Source organism: Salvelinus fontinalis, chromosome 6 (genome assembly GCF_029448725.1).
Source record: "Salvelinus fontinalis isolate EN_2023a chromosome 6, ASM2944872v1, whole genome shotgun sequence".
NCBI lineage: Eukaryota > Metazoa > Chordata > Actinopteri > Salmoniformes > Salmonidae > Salvelinus > Salvelinus fontinalis.
The window spans coordinates 75827927-75849780 of NC_074670.1; the positions used below are offsets into that span (position 1 = coordinate 75827927).

A 21854-nucleotide genomic window follows, 5' to 3' on the forward strand; every position below is an offset into this window, starting at 1 on the left:
TCTGTATCATGTTAGCTCCCCTCTCATACTGTCCTGAACCACTGGGAGTCTGGTCTGTATCATGTTAGCTCCCCTCTCCTACTGTCCTGAACCACTGGGAGTCTGGTCTGCATCATGTTAGCTCCCCTCTCATACTGTCCTGAACCACTGGGAGTCTGGTCTGTATCATGTTAGCTCCCCTCTCATACTGTCCTGAACCACTGGGAGTCTGGTCTGTATCATGTTAGCTCCCCTCTCATACTGTCCTGAACCACTGGGAGTCTGGTCTGCATCATGTTAGCTCCCCTCTGTACAGAAGTTAACACACTTTAATAAAACAACACGGCATGTAGAAATGTTAAAACTGCTAATTACTGTTCACGAAACAAAGTCTTGTACATGCTAGAACACTACAGAAGATATCGATAGCTTTTAGCTTTTAGCTCTTGCTAGCTTACAGCTGAAGACAACATAATTTCACTTCCCTAGTACCTTGTTTGTAATAAAACCATAACTGAAAATATTGTCACCAAAATGTTTATTCATTCACTTCGTTTCCCCCTCCTCTCCCAGTTCAGATCCTCTTTGATCGAGCATCAAATGGACTTTGTGTGTGAATGACGTCATGGCTCTTAAAGAGAAGACATTGCTTCTTCTATGCAATTGATGTTGATCAGTACAATAAACTATGTCCTAAACGGAAGGTACTGTAAACAGTTTTACATCTGGAGCCACAAATCACAAATTGTTACACTTCTATTGAATAATATGTATTCACCTGTATTGTGAATAGGCCTAGGTTACATCTTGATTCACCACAGTTTATCAATAGAGATTTACCATTCAAATACATGATTACCATTATGTTGTTATGTGGTTAGATTGGTAAAAAAAAAACATTCACATTGACTGTACAATTGATTCATTAATGCATACATCAAAACAATTATAATGTAATAATATTAAACTCAACAGATCTGTCTGGATCAAGTGCCATTCTGTGACTTTGGATAATACGTTTATTATTATTTTTTGCCGTGTAATCGGTTCGATATCGACTCGTGGTACTAAATCTGGTATCGAACTAAAGATTCTGGTATTGTGACAACACTAGTGGGTATGACGGTAGCTACGAGGCGATGGCCTCTTGCAGAGCAGGTATGTTGTCATGCCGTGTACAGTAAACAGAGTTCAGAGATTCATCCTAATTGAAGAGTGCTTTACTCTCTCCAAACAACATATGTCAGAACATGTTGTTGAAAGCCTTTATGACGACAGAAGAGCCTCTCCTGTGGACAGAAGCATTTGTCTTCTTACATAGAGCTTGTTTGTCTTGTGTGAGTGTTGTAACAAGGTACTGTTAGATTTGGGGTGTGAGTGGGAATAGTTTGAACAGATTGGTCCCTTCGTGAGCCACTATGGTATTAGTACGTGTACAGTGGTGGCCAAAAGTTTTGAGAACGACACAAATATTAATTTCCACAAAGTTTGCTGCTTCAGTGTCTTTAGATATTTTTGTCATTACTATGGAATACTGAAGTATAATTACAAGCATTTCATAAGTGTCAAAGGCTTTCATTGACAATTACATGAAGTTAATGCAAAGAGTCAATATTTGCAGTGTTGACCCTTCTTTTTCAAGACCTCTGCAATCCGCCCTGGCATGCTGTCAATTAACTTCTGGGCCACAGCCTGACTGATGGCAGCCCAGTCTTGCATAATCAATGCTTGGAGTTTGTCAGGATTTGTGGGTTTTTGTTTGTCCACCCGCCTCTTGAGGATTGACCACAAGTTCTCAATGGGATTAAGGTCTGGGGAGTTGCCTAGCCATGGACCCAAAATATTGATGTTTTGTTCCCCGACCCACTTAGTTATCACGTTTGCCTTATGTCAATGTGCTCCATCATACTGGAAAAGGCATTGTTTGTCACCAAACTGTTCCTGGATGGTTGGGAGAAGTTGCTCTCGGAGGATGTGTTGGTACCATTCTTTATTCATGGCTGTGTTCTTAGGCAAAATTGTGAGTGAGCCCACTCCCTTGGCTGAGAAGCAACCCCACACATGAATGGTCTCAGGATGCTTTACTGTTGGCATGACACAGGACTGATGGTAGCGCTCACCTTGTCTTCTCCGGACAAGCTTTTTTCCGGATGCCTCAAAAAATCGGAAAGGGGATTCATCAGAGAAAATAACTTTACCCCAGTCCTCAGCAGTCCAATCCCTGTACCTTTTGCAGAGTATCAGTCTGTCCCTGATGTTTTTCCTGGAGAGATGTGGCTTCTTTGCTGCCCTTCTTGACACCAGGCCATCCTCCAAAAGTCTTTGCCTCACTGTGCGTGCAGATGGACTCACATCTGACCTGCTGCCATTCCTGAGCAAGCTCTGTACTGGTGGTGCCCCGATCCCACAGCTGAATCAACTTTAGGAGACGGTCCTGGCGCTTGCTGGACTTTATTGGGCGCCCTGAAGCCTTCTTCACAACAATTGAACCACTCTCCTTGAAGTTCTTGATGATCCGATAAATGGTTGATTTAGGTGCAATTTTACTGGCATCAATATCCTTGCCTGTGAAGCCCCTTTTTCAAAACCTTTGGCCACGACTGCACTACTTCCCTCTGCCTTTTCATTATGCTCTTTCAGCTGTGTCAACTATTATTGTATTCAGCTCTGCATAGAACAACAGGCCGGAGGCTACCAAGGCAGAGGCAAAAAAACTTTTATTGAACTCTTATGAATCAGGCACACCCCAGTTGAGCCCTGTGTAGTTCATTAAGGTTAGTGTTATCTGTGATTCAGACAGAGCCATGGTATTAGTGAGCACAGGGCCAACAGGCAGAGCCATGGTATTAGTGAGCACAGGGCCAACAGGCAGAGCCATGGTATTAGTGAGCACAGGGCCAACAGGCAGAGCCATGGTATTAGTGAGCACAGGGCCAACAGGCAGAGCCATGGTATTAGTGAGCACAGGGCCAACAGACAGAGCCATGGTATTAGTGAGCACAGGGCCATGGTATTAGTGAACACAGGGCCGACAGGCAGAGCCATGGTATTAGTGAGCACAGGGCCAACAAGCAGAGCCATGGTATTAATGAGCACAGGGCCAACAGGCAGAGCCATGGTATTAGTGAGCACAGGGCCAAAAGGCAGAGCCATGGTATTAGTGAACACAGGGCCGACAGGCAGAGCCATGGTATTAGTGAGCACAGGGCCAACAGGCAGAGCCATGGTATTAATGAGCACAGGGCCAACAGGCAGAGCCATGGTATTAGTGAGCACAGGGCCAAAAGGCAGAGCCATGGTATTAGTGAGCACAGGGCCGATAGGCAGAGCCATGGTATTAGTGAACACAGGGCCGACAGGCAGAGCCATGGTATTAGTGAGCACAGGGCCAACAGGCAGAGCCATGGTATTAATGAGCACAGGGCCAACAGGCAGAGCCATGGTATTAGTGAGCACAGGGTCAACAGGCAGAGCCATGGTATTAGCGAGCACAGGGCCAACAGGCAGAGCCATGGTATTAATGAGCACAGGGTCAACAAGCAGAGCCATGGTATTAGTGAGCACAGGGCCAAAAGGCAGAGCCATGGTATTAGTGAGCACAGGGCCAACAGACAGAGCCATGGTATTAGTGAGCACAGGGCCAACAGGCAGAGCCATGGTATTAGTGAGCACAGGGCCGACAGGCAGAGCCATGGTATTAGTGAACACAGGGCCGACAGACAGAGCCATGGTATTAGTGAACACAGGGCCAACAGGCAGAGCCATGGTATTAGTGAGCACAGGGCCAACAGGCAGAGCCATGGTATTAGTGAACACAGGGCCAACAGGCAGAGCCATGGTATTAGTGAGCACAGGGCCAACAGGCAGAGCCATGGTATTAGTGAGCACAGGGCCAAAAGGCAGAGCCATGGTATTAGTGAGCACAGGGCCAAAAGGCAGAGCCATGGTATTAGTGAGCACAGGGCCAAAAGGCAGAGCCATGGTATTAGTGAGCACAGGGCCAAAAGGCAGAGCCATGGTATTAGTGAGCACAGGGCCAAAAGGCAGAGCCATGGTATTAGTGAGCACAGGGCCAAAAGGCAGAGCCATGGTATTAGTGAACACAGGGCCAACAGGCAGAGCCATGGTATTAGTGAGCACAAGGCCAACAGGCAGAGCCATGGTATTAGTGAGCACAGGGCCAACAGGCAGAGCCATGGTATTAGTGAGCACAGGGCCAAAAGGCAGAGCCATGGTATTAGTGAGCACAGGGCCAAAAGGCAGAGCCATGGTATTAGTGAGCACAGGGCCAACAGGCAGAGCCATGGTATTAGTGAGCACAGGGGCAACAGACAGGGCCATGGTATTAGTGAGCACAGGGCCGACAGGCAGAGCCATGGTATTAGTGAGCACAGGGGCAACAGGCAGAGCCATGGTATTAGTGAGCACAAGGCCGTGGTATTAGTGAGCACAGGGCCAGGGTATTAGTGAGCACAGGGCCGACAGGCAGAGCCATGGTATTAGTGAGCACAGGGCCAACAGGCAGAGCCATGGTATTAGTGAGCACAGGGCCGACAGGCAGAGCCATGGTATTAGTGAGCACAGGGCCATGGTATTAGTGAGCACAGGGCCAACAGGCAGAGCCATGGTATTAGTGAGCACAGGGCCAACAGGCAGAGCCATGGTATTAGTGAGCACAGGGCCGACAGGCAGAGCCATGGTATTAGTGAGCACAGGGCCGACAGGCAGAGCCATGGTATTAGTGAGCACAGGGCCGACAGGCAGAGCCATGGTATTAGTGAACACAGGGCCAACAGGCAGAGCCATGGTATTAGTGAACACAGGGCCAACAGGCAGAGCCATGGTATTAGTGAGCACAGGGCCAACAGGCAGAGCCATGGTATTAGTGAGCACAGGGCCAACAGGCAGAGCCATGGTATTAGTGAGCACAGGGCCAAAAGGCAGAGCCATTGTATTAGTGAGCACAGGGCCAAAAGGCAGAGCCATGGTATTAGTGAGCACAGAGCCAACAGGCAGAGCCATGGTATTAGTGAGCACAGGGGCAACAGACAGGGCCATGGTATTAGTGAGCACAGGGCCAACAGGCAGAGCCATGGTATTAGTGAGCACAGGGGCAACAGGCAGAGCCATGGTATTAGTGAGCACAGGGGCAACAGGCAGAGCCATGGTATTAGTGAGCACAGGGGCAACAGACAGGGCCATGGTATTAGTGAGCACAGGGCCGACAGGCAGAGCCATGGTATTAGTGAGCACAGGGGCAACAGGCAGAGCCATGGTATTAGTGAGCACAGGGCCAACAGGCAGAGCCATGGTATTAGTGAGCACAGGGCCATGGTATTAGTGAACACAGAGCCATGGTATTAGTGAACACAGGGCCATGGTATTAGTGAACACAGAGCCATGGTATTAGTGAGCACAGGGCCATGGTATTAGTGAACACAGAGCCATGGTATTAGTGAGCACAGGGCCAACAGGCAGAGCCATGGTATTAGTGAGCACAGGGCCATGGTATTAGTGAGCACAGGGCCGACAGGCAGAGCCATGGTATTAGTGAGCACAGGGCCGACAGGCAGAGCCATGGTACTAGTGAACACAGGGCCGACAGGCAGAGCCATGGTATTAGTGAGCACAGGGCCAACAGGCAGAGCCATGGTATTAGTGAGCACAGGGCCATGGTATTAGTGAACACAGAGCCATGGTATTAGTGAACACAGGGCCAACAGGCAGAGCCATGGTATTAGTGAGCACAGGGCCAACAGGCAGAGCCATGGTACTAGTGAACACAGGGCCGACAGGCAGAGCCATGGTATTAGTGAACACAGAGCCATGGTATTAGTGAGCACAGGGCCAACAGGCAGAGCCATGGTATTAGTGAGCACAGGGCCGACAGGCAGAGCCATGGTATTAGTGAGCACAGGGCCGACAGGCAGAGCCATGGTATTAGTGAGCACAGGGCCGACAGGCAGAGCCATGCTATTAGTGAACACAGGGCCATGGTATTAGTGAACACAGGGCCGACAGGCAGAGCCATGGTATTAGTGAGCACAGGGCCGACAGGCAGAGCCATGCTATTAGTGAACACAGGGCCATGGTATTAATGAGCACAGGGCCGACAGGCAGAGCCATGGTATTAGTGAGCACAGGGCCGACAGGCAGAGCCATGGTATTAGTGAGCACAGGGCCGACAGGCAGAGCCATGCTATTAGTGAACACAGGGCCAACAGGCAGAGCCATGCTATTAGTGAACACAGGGCCGAAAGGCAGAGCCATGCTATTAGTGAACACAGGGCCATGGTATTAGTGAACACAGGGTCGACAGGCAGAGCCATGGTATTAGTGAACACAGGGCCGACAGGCAGAGCCATGGTATTAGTGAGCACAGGGCCAACAGGCAGAGCCATGGTATTAATGAGCACAGGGCCAACAGACAGAGCCATGGTATTAATGAGCACAGGGCCAACAGACAGAGCCATGGTATTAGTGAACACAGGGCCGACAGGCAGAGCCATGGTATTAGTGAACACAGGGCCATGGTATTAGTGAACACAGGGCCGACAGGCAGAGCCAAGATAATCCATTAACTTGACAGGTGTGGCATATCAAGAAGCTGATTAAACAGCATTATCATTGCACAGGTGCACCTTATGCTGGGGACAATAAAAGACCACTCTAAAATGCGCAGCTTTGTCACACAACACAATACCACAGATGCTTTTGAGGGAGCGTGCAGTTGGTATGCTGACTGCATGAATGTTCTTTTCTCTACCATAAGCCGCCTCCAACGTTGCTTTAGAGAATTTGGCAGTATGTCCAACCGGCCTCGTGGCAGACCACATGTAACCACGCAGCCCAGGACCTCCATATTCGGCTTCTTCAGCTGTAGGATCATCTGAGACCAGCCACCTGGACAGTGGATGAAACTGGGTTTGCGCAACCGAAGAATTTCTGCACAAACTGTCATAAGCTGTCTCTGGGAAGCTCATCTGTGTGCTTGTCATCCTCACCAGGGTCTTGACCTGAATGTAGTTCGGCATCACAACCGACTTCAGTGGGTAAATGCTCACCTTCGATGGCCACTGGCACGCTGGAGAAGTGTGCTCTTCACAGATGAATCCCGGTTTCAACAGTACCGGGCAGATGGCAGACAGTGTACGGCGTTGTGTGGGCGAGCGGTTTGCTGATGTCATCATTGTGAACAGAGTGCCCCATGGTGGAGTTAGGGTATGGGCAGAAATAAGCTACGGACAACGAACACAGTTCGTCCTGAGTCCCATTGTCGTGTCATTCATCTACCGCCATCACCTGATGTTTCAGCATGATAATACACGGCCCCATGTCGCAAGGATCTGTACACAATTCCTGGAAGCTGAAAATGTCCCAGTTCTTCCATGGCTTACATATTCTCCAGACATGCCACCCATTGAGCATGTTTGGGATGCTCTGGATCGCCGTGTACAACAGCGTGTTCCAGTTCCTACCAATATCCACCAACTTCAGACAGCCATTGGAGAGGAGTGGGACAACATTCCACAGGCCACAATCAAATCCTGATCAACTCTGTACGAAGGAGATGTTTCGCACTGCATGAGACAAATGGTTGGCCCCCCGGGTACTGACTGGATTTCTGATCCACGTCCCTACTTTTTTTTTAGGTATCTGTGATCAACTGATGCATATCTGTATTCCCAGTCATGTGAAATCCATAGACTAGGACCTAATTCATTGATTTCCTTATGAACTGTAACTCAGTAAAATCTTTGAAATTGTTGCATGTGGTGTTTTTATATTTATGTTCAGTGTATGTATGTAATAAGGGAAGGGAAAGAAAGAGTAGGAGAGAGGGAAGTCAGGAAAATAGTGGGGGAAGGGGACAATAAGGGAGAGCGAGAAAGTCAGGGAAAGAGGGGGGTGGGGGAAGTGGAGGGGTTGAGTGACCTGGACTTGATATGTCATTTGGAGGGAGTCAGGCAGATGAAGGTAATTGGTTCCTGGAGGTCATACAGTCAGGAACTGGCTAGTTTCTGCTCTTTCTCTCTGTCTGGTGATGTCTCAACCTCTAAGGACCTGTGTGTGTTTTGAGCTCCTGTCTGTGTGTTTTGAGCTCCTGTCTGTGTGTTTTGAGCTCCTGTCTGTGTGTTCTGAGCTCCTGTCTGTGTGTGTGTTTTGAGCTCCTGTCTGTGTGTTCTGAGCTCCTGTCTGTGTGTTCTGAGCTCCTGTCTGTGTGTTCTGAGCTCCTGTCTGTGTGTGTTGAGCTCCTGTCTGTGTGTTTGCTCAGGGCACATGTCATGCAGTGTGGCGTCAAAGGCCCTTTCCCCCAACAGTCAGTCAGATAAGAGGGGATAATCTTGACCAACAGTGTGTGTGTTTACCAAGCAGAGTGATCAGAGAAAATCAAACCCCCTCTGCCATTCCAGACCCCTGCATGATACCCCCTCTGCCATTCCAGACTCCTGCATGATACCCCCTCTGCCATTCCAGACCCCTGCATGATACCCCCTCTGCCATTCCAGACTCCTGCATGATACCCCCTCTGCCATTCCAGACTCCTGCATGATACCCCCTCTGCCATTCCAGACCCCTGCATGATACCCCCTCTGCCATTCCAGACTCCTGCATGATACCCCCTCTGCCATTCCAGACCCCTGCATGATACCCCCTCTGCCATTCCAGACCCCTGCATGATACCCCCTCTGCCATTCCAGACTCCTGCATGATACCCCCTCTGCCATTCCAGACCCCTGCATGATACCCCCTCTGCCATTCCAGACTCCTGCATGATACCCCCTCTGCCATTCCAGACCCCTGCATGATACCCCCTCTGCCATTCCAGACTCCTGCATGATACCCCCTCTGCCATTCCAGACCCCTGCATGATACCCCCTCTGCCATTCCAGACCCCTGCATGATACCCCCTCTGCCATTCCAGACTCCTGCATGATACCCCCTCTGCCATTCCAGACCCCTGCATGATACCCCCTCTGCCATTCCAGACCCCTGCATGATACCCCCTCTGCCATTCCAGACTCCTGCATGATACCCCCTCTGCCATTCCAGACCCCTGCATGATACCCCCTCTGCCATTCCAGACCCCTGCATGATACCCCCTCTGCCATTCCAGACTCCTGCATGATACCCCCTCTGCCATTCCAGACCCCTGCATGATACCCCCTCTGCCATTCCAGACCCCTGCATGATACCCCCTCTGCCATTCCAGACCCCTGCATGATACCCCCTCTGCCATTCCAGACTCCTGCATGATACCCCCTCTGCCATTCCAGACCCCTGCATGATACCCCCTCTGCCATTCCAGACTCCTGCATGATACCCCCTCTGCCATTCCAGACCCCTGCATGATACCCCCTCTGCCATTCCAGACTCCTGCATGATACCCCCTCTGCCATTCCAGACCCCTGCATGATACCCCCTCTGCCATTCCAGACTCCTGCATGATACCCCCTCTGCCATTCCAGACCCCTGCATGATACCCCCTCTGCCATTCCAGACCCCTGCATGATACCCCCTCTGCCATTCCAGACCCCTGCATGATACCCCCTCTGCCATTCCAGACCCCTGCATGATACCCCCTCTGCCATTCCAGACTCCTGCATGATACCCCCTCTGCCATTCCAGACCCCTGCATGATACCCCCTCTGCCATTCCAGACCCCTGCATGATACCCCCTCTGCCATTCCAGACCCCTGCATGATACCCCCTCTGCCATTCCAGACCCCTGCATGATACCCCCTCTGCCATTCCAGACTCCTGCATGATACCCCCTCTGCCATTCCAGACTCCTGCATGATACCCCCTCTGCCATTCCAGACCCCTGCATGATACCCCCTCTGCCATTCCAGACTCCTGCATGATACCCCCTCTGCCATTCCAGACCCCTGCATGATACCCCCTCTGCCATTCCAGACTCCTGCATGATACCCCCTCTGCCATTCCAGACCCCTGCATGATACCCCCTCTGCCATTCCAGACCCCTGCATGATACCCCCTCTGCCATTCCAGACCCCTGCATGATACCCCCTCTGCCATTCCAGACCCCTGCATGATACCCCCTCTGCCATTCCAGACTCCTGCATGATACCCCCTCTGCCATTCCAGACTCCTGCATGATACCCCCTCTGCCATTCCAGACCCCTGCATGATACCCCCTCTGCCATTCCAGACTCCTGCATGATACCCCCTCTGCCATTCCAGACTCCTGCATGATACCCCCTCTGCCATTCCAGACTCCTGCATGATACCCCCTCTGCCATTCCAGACCCCTGCATGATACCCCCTCTGCCATTCCAGACTCCTGCATGATACCCCCTCTGCCATTCCAGACCCCTGCATGATACCCCCTCTGCCATTCCAGACTCCTGCATGATACCCCCTCTGCCATTCCAGACCCCTGCATGATACCCCCTCTGCCATTCCAGACTCCTGCATGATACCCCCTCTGCCATTCCAGACCCCTGCATGATACCCCCTCTGCCATTCCAGACTCCTGCATGATACCCCCTCTGCCATTCCAGACCCCTGCATGATACCCCCTCTGCCATTCCAGACCCCTGCATGATACCCCCTCTGCCATTCCAGACCCCTGCATGATACCCCCTCTGCCATTCCAGACCCCTGCATGATACCCCCTCTGCCATTCCAGACTCCTGCATGATACCCCCTCTGCCATTCCAGACCCCTGCATGATACCCCCTCTGCCATTCCAGACCCCTGCATGATACCCCCTCTGCCATTCCAGACCCCTGCATGATACCCCCTCTGCCATTCCAGACCCCTGCATGATACCCCCTCTGCCATTCCAGACTCCTGCATGATACCCCCTCTGCCATTCCAGACCCCTGCATGATACCCCCTCTGCCATTCCAGACCCCTGCATGATACCCCCTCTGCCATTCCAGACTCCTGCATGATACCCCCTCTGCCATTCCAGACTCCTGCATGATACCCCCTCTGCCATTCCAGACCCCTGCATGATACCCCCTCTGCCATTCCAGACCCCTGCATGATACCCCCTCTGCCATTCCAGACTCCTGCATGATACCCCCTCTGCCATTCCAGACCCCTGCATGATACCCCCTCTGCCATTCCAGACTCCTGCATGATACCCCCTCTGCCATTCCAGACCCCTGCATGATACCCCCTCTGCCATTCCAGACTCCTGCATGATACCCCCTCTGCCATTCCAGACCATCATCATCTTTTTTCTTAATTTTTAAATAATTTGTGTTATCTTGAATCACCTCAGTATATCAGTAACTTCCATCCTCTGTGGCTAAAACCACATTTCCCTAAACCCTGCAGACAGTGGAGGTGTGTGTGTGTGTGTGTGTGTGTGTGTGTGTGTGTGTGTGTGTGTGTGTGTGTGTGTGTGTGTGTGTGTGTGTGTGTGTGTGTGTGTGTGTGTGTGTGTGTGTGAGAGAGAAGGCATCCATAGAGCTGATGTGTGTTGTCATGTTTCTACAGGGCTGTCCAGGAAATAGTTGAGGATATCCGGCAGGGGGTCGGGACCCGCTACGGGGCCGAGAAACTGTCCGAGCTCTGCAAACTTCTGCCTGACGCAGACGAGGTAAAGACTCTGCTCTGTGTCCTCTCCGACACACCGTAGGTCCTACTGCAACAACGCTGACTGGCCTGTAGCCCCCCACCCCTCTCATCATCTGCTTCTCATTATCCTGATCAACAGTTTGCCATTACATCATTGTTGAGAAATGCTTACTGACATTACATGTTGTAAAAGATGTTGCCAATGACTGCACGTGTTGTATAGGGACATGGTTATAAGAATATAACAGTCATAAGAATCATCCTTGGTGATGGTGGGTTTTACCACTGGACTCACCCTGGGTGATGGTGGGTTTACCACTGGACTCACCCTGGGTGATGGTGGGTTTTACCACTGGACTCACCCTGGGTGATGGTGGGTTTTACCACTGGACTCACCCTGGGTGATGGTGGGTTTACCACTGGACTCACCCTGGGTGATGGTGGGTTTTACCACTGGACTCACCCTGGGTGATGGTGGGGTTTACCACTGGACTCACCCTGGGTGATGGTGGGTTTTACCACTGGACTCACCCTGGGTGATGGTGGGTTTTACCACTGGACTCACCCTGGGTGATGGTGGGTTTTACCACTGGACTCACCCTGGGTGATGGTGGGGTTTACCACTGGACTCACCCTGGGTGATGGTGGGTTTTACCACTGGACTCACCCTGGGTGATGGTGGTTTTATGTTAAAGGAATTTCATTCCTATATGTTCATCAACCAATTCAATTAAAACACTCTGCCCATTCATAAGAATTTGTAAGATACTTATTTGCATAAAATGGACAGAAACCAGTCTCAAAGTCAATCAATCAATTGCGTTTATTCTCGAGAGTACTGATCATAGTACAATTTACATCAGGTTATATAATAATAATGACATCATAGGTTTTAAAATGTCCTTCCTCCTCTCGGATACAATGGCAATACAGTTTCACAAGCCTTCTAACATGGTCTGCCACCTGTTAAACAATCTATGACCAGCCCAAGGTCTCTCCCCTCCCTGGGTGGAGACAGTATGTCCTGTAAGGAACACAGCATTCCAGCCTGTCTGACGATAACTCCATTCGTTTCTAACAAGGAACAGACAGTCCTTGTTTTAATTCTTGATTAAAATTACACACATTATATTCAGCACTATGATTAGAATAATGTTCATACATCCATACAGTAACATAGTAGTATTCTGTTTAGTTATAGTTTTAAGCTAAATGTATACATAATTTAGTCATTATTCATCAAAATCCCATAACATTTTACCACTGGACTCACCCTGGGTGATGGTGGGTTTACCACTGGACTCACCCTGGGTGATGGTGGGTTTTACCACTGGACTCACCCTGGGTGATGGTGGGTTTTACCACTGGACTCACCCTGGGTGATGGTGGGTTTTACCACTGGACTCACCCTGGGTGATGGTGGGTTTTACCACTGGACTCACCCTGGGTGATGGTGGGTTTTACCACTGGACTCACCCTGGGTGATGGTGGGTTTTACCACTGGACTCACCCTGGGTGATGGTGGGTTTTACCACTGGACTCACCCTGGGTGATGGTGGGTTTTACCACTGGACTCACCCTGGGTGATGGTGGGTTTTACCACTGAACTCACCCTGGGTGATGGTGGGTTTTACCACTGGACTCACCCTGGGTGATGGTGGGTTTTACCACTGGACTCACCCTGGGTGATGGTGGGTTTTACCACTGGACTCACCCTGGGTGATGGTGGGTTTACCACTGGTCTCACCCTGGGTGATGGAGGGTTTTACCACTGGACTCACCCTGGGTGATGGTGGGTTTTACCACTGGACTCACCCTTGGTGATGGTTGGTTTACCACTGGACTCAATCAAAGCTCTGAATTCTAAATATGATTTCTGGATATTCTAAACCTGTGTGGAATTCCCAATAAAAGTAATGAGGCTTGTAGAATTGAACAGAACTGACTGATAACGTCTCTATGCTGTCCATCTGGGTATTTTCACAGGAGGCTCGTCTGAAGAGGTTCAAGGCCGAACGCAGTGGGCTTGGGGAGCCCGACCTCTTCATGATTCTACTAGTGGAAGTCCCCAGGTATACCACACAACCCTTAGAACTTTCAGCACCTCATGTTTTACAATGATTACAAACCCTGATCCTGAATTTCTAACTATGGTGCAAAATATTCCAATTGATCTGCTTTTCTCAGGGAGACTGTCTATCTCCTCGTTTTGCAGTGACCCCCTCCCTCCACACACTATTGGTTGATTCACTAGCTTTCCACTCTGTGCTGATGTGTGTGTCTCTGAGGATCGATAAGGCTCTAACCCCTTCCATCCTCCCCCTCCTCCTCTTCTCTCCTCTACCTCCTCCTTCCCTCATCCCTCCTCTCCTCTACCACCTCCCCTCCCCTCATCCTCTCATCCCCCTCCTCCTCTTCTCTACCACCTCCTCCCCTCATCCTCTCCTCCCCTCATCCTCCCCTCCCCCTCCTCCTCTTCTCTCCTCTACCTCCTCCTTCCCTCATCCTCTCCTCCCCTCACATTTTCTTCCCCATTAGCTTTCGTCTGCGTCTTGATGCCATGATCCTGCAAGAGGAGTTTGACCCTGCCGTGACCTCTCTCTGTTTGGCGGCCAGATGTCTGAGGGAGGCGGCCAGAGGTAAACCATCAGCAGGGCCTTTATATTTAAGGGTTCGTCCCAAATGGCACCCTATTCCCTATATAGTGTACTACTGTTGACCAGGTTCCATGGGGATCTGGTCAAAGGTTGTGCACTATATAGGGAATAGGGTGCCATTTGGGACAAACCCTAGGCCTACTCTACTCCCAATCACTGCCCCTTTTTAAACTCCTTTATGTGGCCGTTCACGTCCCGTTTTAGTGCTCTTGTTTCAGTTTAGTATGAAATGGTGAAAGTCGTTTTTTAGTTTTGGCCTACTCTACTCCTCATCACCGTCTCTTTAAACCCCTTTGTGGCCCATCCACTTCCCTTTTTAGATAAGACCAATGGTTTTTAGTTTCCCCTTCAATTATCAGCAGGGGGTTTTATTTTCCCGTTTAAGTTCTCAGTCTTGTTTGAGTTTAGTCTGGGAAGGTAATCTGAAGTGTGTTCAGAATTAGTGATGTTTTGTACTGTAGACCACAGATGGGCCACAGGTGTTGGATTTTGCACGTGGGTTTCGTCTAATGAAGATATGAGAGTTTTATTCACCAGTTTTATATAGGCTCGCTGGCAGAAGACATCTAGGTTATCGGAAACTTTGTAGTTAGCATTAAGTGATGTTTGAGGTTTATTGGTGTAAAACCGAATGACTAAATCATTAATTTCTTAACATGTATGTCTGTTGGTCTCTCTCTCTCTCTCTCTCGGTCTTTCTCTCTCTCTCTGTCTGTTTCTCTCCCTCTCTGTCTGTTTCTCTCCCTCTCTGTCTGTTTCTCTCCCTCTCGGTCTGTTTCTCTCCCTCTCGCTCTGTTTCTCTCTGTCTGTCAAATTCAAATTCAAGCTGCTTTATTGGCATGAAAAACATTGTGTCAATATTACCAAAGCAACAATGTATACAATATACTTTGTAATAACATGTATAAACGATAACAAAAAATAATATAAAATGGTAGTAAATAATAATACAAAATTAAATACAAAAATAATAACAATAAAATGGTAACAGTCAATAGTAGAAATGTAATGAATTTAAAAATCTAAATATGGAAAATGAAACTATAACTAACGTATAACTAAATACCACTCATCTTCACCATTACATCAGTACTACAACTACCATCATCATTACTACTACTACTACCACCACCACCATCATTAAACTGCTATCATTACCATTACCACCCATACCACTACTATTTGGAATGATAAACAACAATAATAACAGTAATAACAATAATAGTAATAATAAGTAAGTTACTGCTTACTATGCAGATGTTATTATTCAGTGTCCCTCAGGCTATGGTAGGCAAATACATATTTGGCTGCAGAGGAGCCATTGCTCCTTCGCCCATGAGTATTTTTAGTTTTTCCTCTGGGTTTAATAAGTAAAAATTTGGAATAAATGTAGTAATTTATGTGAATGATGAATCTCTTGGTGAGGAATATTTCTCACAGTAAAGGAGAAGGTGCATCTCTGTTTCTACCTCCCCTGTCGTGCAGTGACCACATACACGCTCCTCTTTGGGTAGCCATGTCTTTTTATGTCTGCCGGTTTCTATTGCCAATCGGTGGTCACTCAGCCTGTACTTGGTAAGGATCTGTCTCTGCTTCGTATCTCTGACAGAGTAGAGATAATCAGCCAATTCATATTCTCTATTTAGTGTCAGATAGCAATTTAGTCGGCTTTGGGATTTTGTTTCGTTTTTACAATGTTGTAAATATGAGTCCTTTGATTGGTTCATGATTTTGTTTATTGGAATTCTTTCTTTTGAAGCAGTGCTGGTGTCAGCTTGGTTGGTTAGGTCCAACACCAGCTGACTGAGAGGGCTCGTTTCTGGGCTCAGCTCTTGGGTTTGAAGTGCTTTAAATTGCAGACTTGAATTTGGACTTGAATTTAGATGTAGCCAAAATGTTTAAGATCTTTTCTGTATTTTCATTATTACTGGAAAGCGGCCCAATTCTGCCCTACATGCATTAGTTGGTGTATTTCTCTGGACTTGTAGAATTTTCCGACAGAATTCTGCATGTAGGGCTTCAATTGGATGTTTGTTCCACATTTTAAAGTCCAGTTTATTGAGTGGCCCCCAAACCTTACTTCCGTAAAGAGCTATTGGTAGGATTACACTGTCAAATATTTTGGTCCAAATTCTAATTGGGATGTTGATTTTGAATAATTTAGTTTTTATTGCATACAATGCTCTGCGGGCTTTTTCTTTTGAGTGCATTCACTGCCATATTAAAGTTTCCTGATGCAGATATGGTCAGACCAAGGTAGGTGTCATTTTTAGTGTGTTCAATTATGGTGTTGTTCAGGGTGAATTTATATTTGTGTTTGTGACATCTGTTTTTTGGGGGGGAAATCATGATTTTAGTTTTTTGGAAATTTACTGCCAGGGCCCAATTATGGCAATATTGCTCTAGAATATTAATGTTCTGTTGAAGACCTTCTTTGGTTGGTGATAGAAGTACCAAGTCATCAGCATATAGCAGGTATTTCATCTCTGTGTCAAATAGTGTGAGTCCTGGGGCTGGAGAATGGTCCAACATGTCTCCTAATTCATTGATATAAATGTTGAAAAGATTTGGACTCAAACTGCAGCCTTGTCTCACACCTCGACATTGTGAAAATAATTATGTTCTTTGGTTTTTGATTTTTATTGCACACTTGTTTTCTGTGTACATACATTTTATTAAGTCATACACCTTACCACCAAGCCCACTTTGGAGAATTTTGTAGAATAGCCCTTCGTGCCAAATAGACACAAATGCTTTTTTAAAGTCAATAAAGCAAGCAAAGATTTTGCCCTCTTTTTTTTGGTGGACGTGTTTATTAATTAGTGTGTGTAAGGTGTAAATATGGTCCGTAGTGCGATGGTTAATTCTTGAATTCAAAATGCTACAGAAAACCTTTCCCTTTCTACTGTTTACGCAAATTCCCTTGTAATTATCGGGTCTGATTTGTCTCCACTTTTGTGGATAGGGGAGATGAGCCCCTGGTTCCAGACATCAGGGAAGCAGCCAGAAGTTAAAACCATGTTGAACAACTTAAGCATAGCATTTTGCAACTCAGGTGTGCTGTTTTTCAGCAATTCATTTCTGATGTTGTTTAGACCACAAGCCTTCTTTGATTTAATAGATTTGAGCTTTTCATTCAGTTCTTGTTGGGTTATTGGGTAATCTAATGGATTTTGGTTGTTTTTAAATGACTGATTCAAGGATGTTCAATTTTTCTTTATTTCTAATTGGTTCTGTTGTAAGTCTTTTTATGGGATGTTTTTGTATGGATTATCAAAATAAAATTTCCAAATCCCTACATCTTGTATGGGTAATTCTTGTGGCTTTGTTGTGCTTAAATTGTTCCACATGTCCCAGAACTGATTTTGGTCAATTGTGTTTTCAATTTCATCAAGTGTCTTGTTGGTATAATTCAATTTCTTGCGTTTCAGTGTTTGTTTATACTGTTTCAAAGTATTCATATCGTAGCTCTGGGTTGTTTTGCTGCTTATGTTTTTTATTTGACATTTGTTTTAGGTGTTTTCTAATTGTTTTACATTCATTATCAAATCATTTGTCAGAAACATTTTATTTTTTGTTTCTGATGTTGCATTTCTTTGGTTTTCTCAAATTTGCTTTCGATGCTGCTTTTTGGAATATGCAGTTGATGTATTGAGTAGCCGAATTGACACCATCTTTATTGTTTTGGTATTGTAAGTTATTGAAAAACTGTATAGAGTTCAATGTTTCAATGAATCTCTCTGCACTGTTTGGAGCCCATCTGTACGATTTGGTTTATGTTGTAGAGTTTATTGGGCAGTTTTTTTTAATGAATATTGCCGGTTAATTTCTTCAGAAACACGTTGATCTCTCTCTCTGTCTGTCTGGTCTGTCTGGTCTGTCTGGTCTGTCTGGTCTGTCTGTCTGTCTCTGTCTGTCTGTGTCTGTCTGTCTGTGTCTGTCTGTCTGTCTGTCTGTCTGTCTCTCTCTCGGTCTGTCTCTGTCTGTCTCTCTCTCTCTCTCGGTCGGTTCGTCTGTCTGTCTGTCTGTCTGTCTCTCTCGGTCTGTCTGTCTCGGTCTGTCTCTCTCTCGGTCTGTCTCTCTCTCGGTCTGTCTCTCTCTCTGTCTGTCTCTCTCTCTGTCTGTCTGTCTGTCTGTCTGTCTGTCTGTCTGTCTGTCTGTCTGTCTCGGTCTGTCTCTCTCGGTCTGTCAATTCAATTCAATTGACTTTATTGACATGGCACGTTCCTTATTACTTACATTGTCAAAGTATACATATAGAAAAATCAAATATATATGTATATATATACAAAATATATATATATTTATATATAAATAAATGGTGGGACCAACAGCAATAATAATAGTAGTAGTGGACATGGGATTACCATTAACAACAACTACAACAACAATATTAATCAGAACAACAATACATTAAATCAATGGTAGTAGACCAGTGTCAATATGACTTGAGAAGACATATGACCTGGTATGAAAGACAAAACAAAACTAAGCTAAATGGGAAATATTATCAACATTACTTTGCATTTTTCACTGGCTGTCCTTCAGGTTGTGGCAGGAGGACACATATTTGGCTGTCTCTCTCTCTCTCTCGGTCTGTCTCTCTCTCTCTCTCTCTCTCGGTCTGTCTCTCTCTCTCTCTCTCGGTCTGTCTCTCTCTCTCTCTCTCTCTCGGTCTGTCTCTCTCTCTCTCTCTCTCTCGGTCTGTCTCTCTCTCTCTCTCTCTCTCGGTCTGTCTCTCTCTCTCTCTCTCTCTCGGTCTGTCTCTCTCTCTCTCTCTCTCTCGGTCTGTCTCTCTCTCTCTCTCTCTCTCTCGGTCTGTCTCTCTCTCTCTCTCTCGGTCTGTCTCTCTCTCTCTCTCTCTCGGTCTGTCTCTCTCTCTCTCTCTCGGTCTGTCTCTCTCTCTCTCTCTCGGTCTGTCTCTCTCTCTCTGTCTGTCTCTCTCTCTCTCTCTCTCTCTCTCTCTCGGTCTGTCTCTCTCTCTCGGTCTGTCTCTCTCTCTCTCTCTCGGTCTGTCTCTCTCTCTCTCGCTCTCTCTCTCTCGCTCTCTCTCTCTCGGTCTGTCTCTCTCGGTCTGTCTCTCTCTCGGTCTGTCTCTCTCTCAAGTCACAAATCTTGGTGCTGTGATGGCACATTGTGGTATTTCACCCAGTAGATCTGGGAGTTTGTCAAAATCGGGTTTGTTTTCGAATTCTTTGTGGGTCTGTGTAATCTAAGGGAAATATGTGTCTCTAAAATGGTTATACATTTGGCAGGAGGTTAGGAAGTGCAGTCCAGTTTCCACCTCATTTTGTGGGCAGTGTGCACATAGCCTGTCTTCTCTTGAGAGCCATGTCTGCCTACGGCAACCTTTCTCAATAGCAAGGCTATGCTCACTGAGTCTGTACATATTCAAAGCTTTCCTTAAGTTCGGGTCAGTCACAGTGGTCAGGTGTTCTGCCACTGTGTACTCTCTGTTTAGAGATTCTTGTTTGCTCTGATTTATTTTGTTAATTCTTTCCAATCTCTCTTTCTCTCTCGGTCTCTCGGTCTCTCTCTGTGTCTCTCTCTCAGAGCTGTTGAGCTGTCCTGAGCTGCACTCCATCCTCCGTCTGGTTCTGAAGGCAGGAAACTACATGAATGCTGTGAGTATTCATGTTTTCTTTCTTCTCCTTTCTTTTTACCTTTCAGATGAAAGAGAGAGCCGTTCTTTATCTGTGTGCACAATGCTGCTGGTGTAGGACTGGGGTGTAGGACTGCGGTGTCGGACTGGGGTGTCGGACTGGGGTGTAGGACTGAGGTGTAGGACTGAGGTGTAGGACTGGGGTGTAGGACTGGGGTGTCGGACTGGGGTGTAGGACTGGGGTGTCGGACTGGGGTGTCGGACTGGGGTGTAGGACTGGGGTGTAGGACTGGGGAGTAGGACAGGGGTGTAGGACAGGGGTGTAGGACTGGGGTGTAGGACTGGGGTGTAGGACAGGGGTGTAGGACAGGGGTGTAGGACAGGGGTGTAGGACTGGGGTGTAGGACTGCGGTGTAGGACTGGGGTGTGGACAGGGGTGTAGGACTGAGGTGTAGGACTGGGGTGTAGGACTGGGGTGTGGACAGGTGTAGGACTGGGGTGTGGACAGGGGTGTAGGACTGGGGAGTAGGACTGGGGTGTAGGACTGAGGTGTAGGACAGGGGTGTGGACAGGGGTGTGGACTGGGGTGTAGGACTGGGGTGTGGACAGGGGTGTAGGACTGGGGTGTAGGACTGGGGTGTAGGACTGGGGTGTAGGACAGGGGTGTAGGACTGGGGTGTCGGACTGGGGTGTCGGACTGGGGTGTAGGACAGGGGTGTAGGACAGGGGTGTAGGACTGGGGAGTAGGACTGGGGCGTGGACAGGGGTGTAGGACTGGGGTGTAGGACTGGGGTGTAGGACTGGGGTGTAGGACTGGGGCGTAGGACTGGGGTGTGGACTGGGGTGTAGGACTGGGGTGTAGGACTGGGGAGTAGGACTGGGGAGTAGGACTGGGGCGTAGGACTGGGGCGTAGGACTGGGGCGTAGGACTGGGGTGTAGGACTGGGGTGTAGGACTGAGGTGTAGGACTGGGGTGTCGGACTGGGGTGTAGGACTGCGGTGTGTTCCAGATCATCACTCTGGCGGCATCTGGGTTTTGTAATGTGTTTGTTTAAGATATCAGGTTTGTTTAAGATGTCAGGTGTGTGTGTGTGACCTCTTTTCACTGACCTACTGTGTTTGACCTCAGGGTGGGTACGCAGGCAACGCAGCGGGGTTCCGAATACCTTCCCTGCTCAAGCTGGCCGACACTAAAGCCAACAAGCCAGGCATGAACCTCCTGCACTTTGTGGCCATGGTAAGATCTGATCTAGGATCAGGTTTCTTTTACCCATATACTGTAGCTGTATTCATTATCATCTAAAATGCAAAACTGATCCTACTGTACTTCAGCAGCCCTGACGTCGTCAAATATGCACCTTCCTAATATTGAGTTGCACCCCGACCTTTTTGCCCTCAGAACAGCCTCAATTTGTCAGGGCATGGATTTTACAAGGTGTTGAAAGCATTCCACAGGGATGCTGGCCCATGTTGACTCCAATGCTTCCCACAGTTGTGTCAAGTTGGCTGGATGTCCTTTAGGTGGTGAACCATTCTTGATACACACGGGAAACTCTTGAGCGTGAAAAACCCAGCAGCATTGCAGTTCATCACACACATCGGTGCGCCTGGCACCTACTACTATACTCCGTTCAAAGGCACTTAAAGGTTTTGTCTTGCCCATTCGCCCTCTGAATGCAAACATACACGTATCAATTGTCTCAAGGCTTAAAAGTTATTCTTTAACCCGTCTCCTCCCCTTCATCTACACTGATTTGAAGTGTATTTAACAAGCAACATCATTAAGGGATCATAGCTTTCATCTGGTCAGTCTGTCATGGAAAGAGCAGCTGTTCATAATGTTTTGTACACTCAGTGACCCTTGGAGTGCTTGTCTTTAGTTTATCTTTCAGTCAAGACCTACTTATAGCTATAGCAGTAGTATGCCACACATCTAAATGAACTCTCTCTAGATCTAGTTCAAAGTCAACTAAATTCATCCCAGACTTCTCTTTTATTGAAGACTAACATCCATCTGACAGACTGCTCATTTAGTTTCCTTTGGAAAAACTAGACACTTT

The 21854-nt window shown here is 47.8% G+C and overlaps 1 protein-coding gene across 1 annotated transcript in view; it reads left to right on the top strand.

Moving 5' to 3' along the window:
- Window positions 1-21854, top strand: part of LOC129858440 (FH2 domain-containing protein 1-like) — a 42880-nt gene that overhangs the window by 10708 nt on the left and 10318 nt on the right. The window contains exons 4-8 of the mRNA XM_055927663.1: window positions 11455-11557; window positions 13522-13607; window positions 14074-14174; window positions 19746-19816; window positions 20924-21031. Coding sequence (XP_055783638.1) covers window positions 11455-11557; window positions 13522-13607; window positions 14074-14174; window positions 19746-19816; window positions 20924-21031 — 469 coding nt within the window. The remainder of the gene's footprint in view (window positions 1-11454; window positions 11558-13521; window positions 13608-14073; window positions 14175-19745; window positions 19817-20923; window positions 21032-21854) is intronic.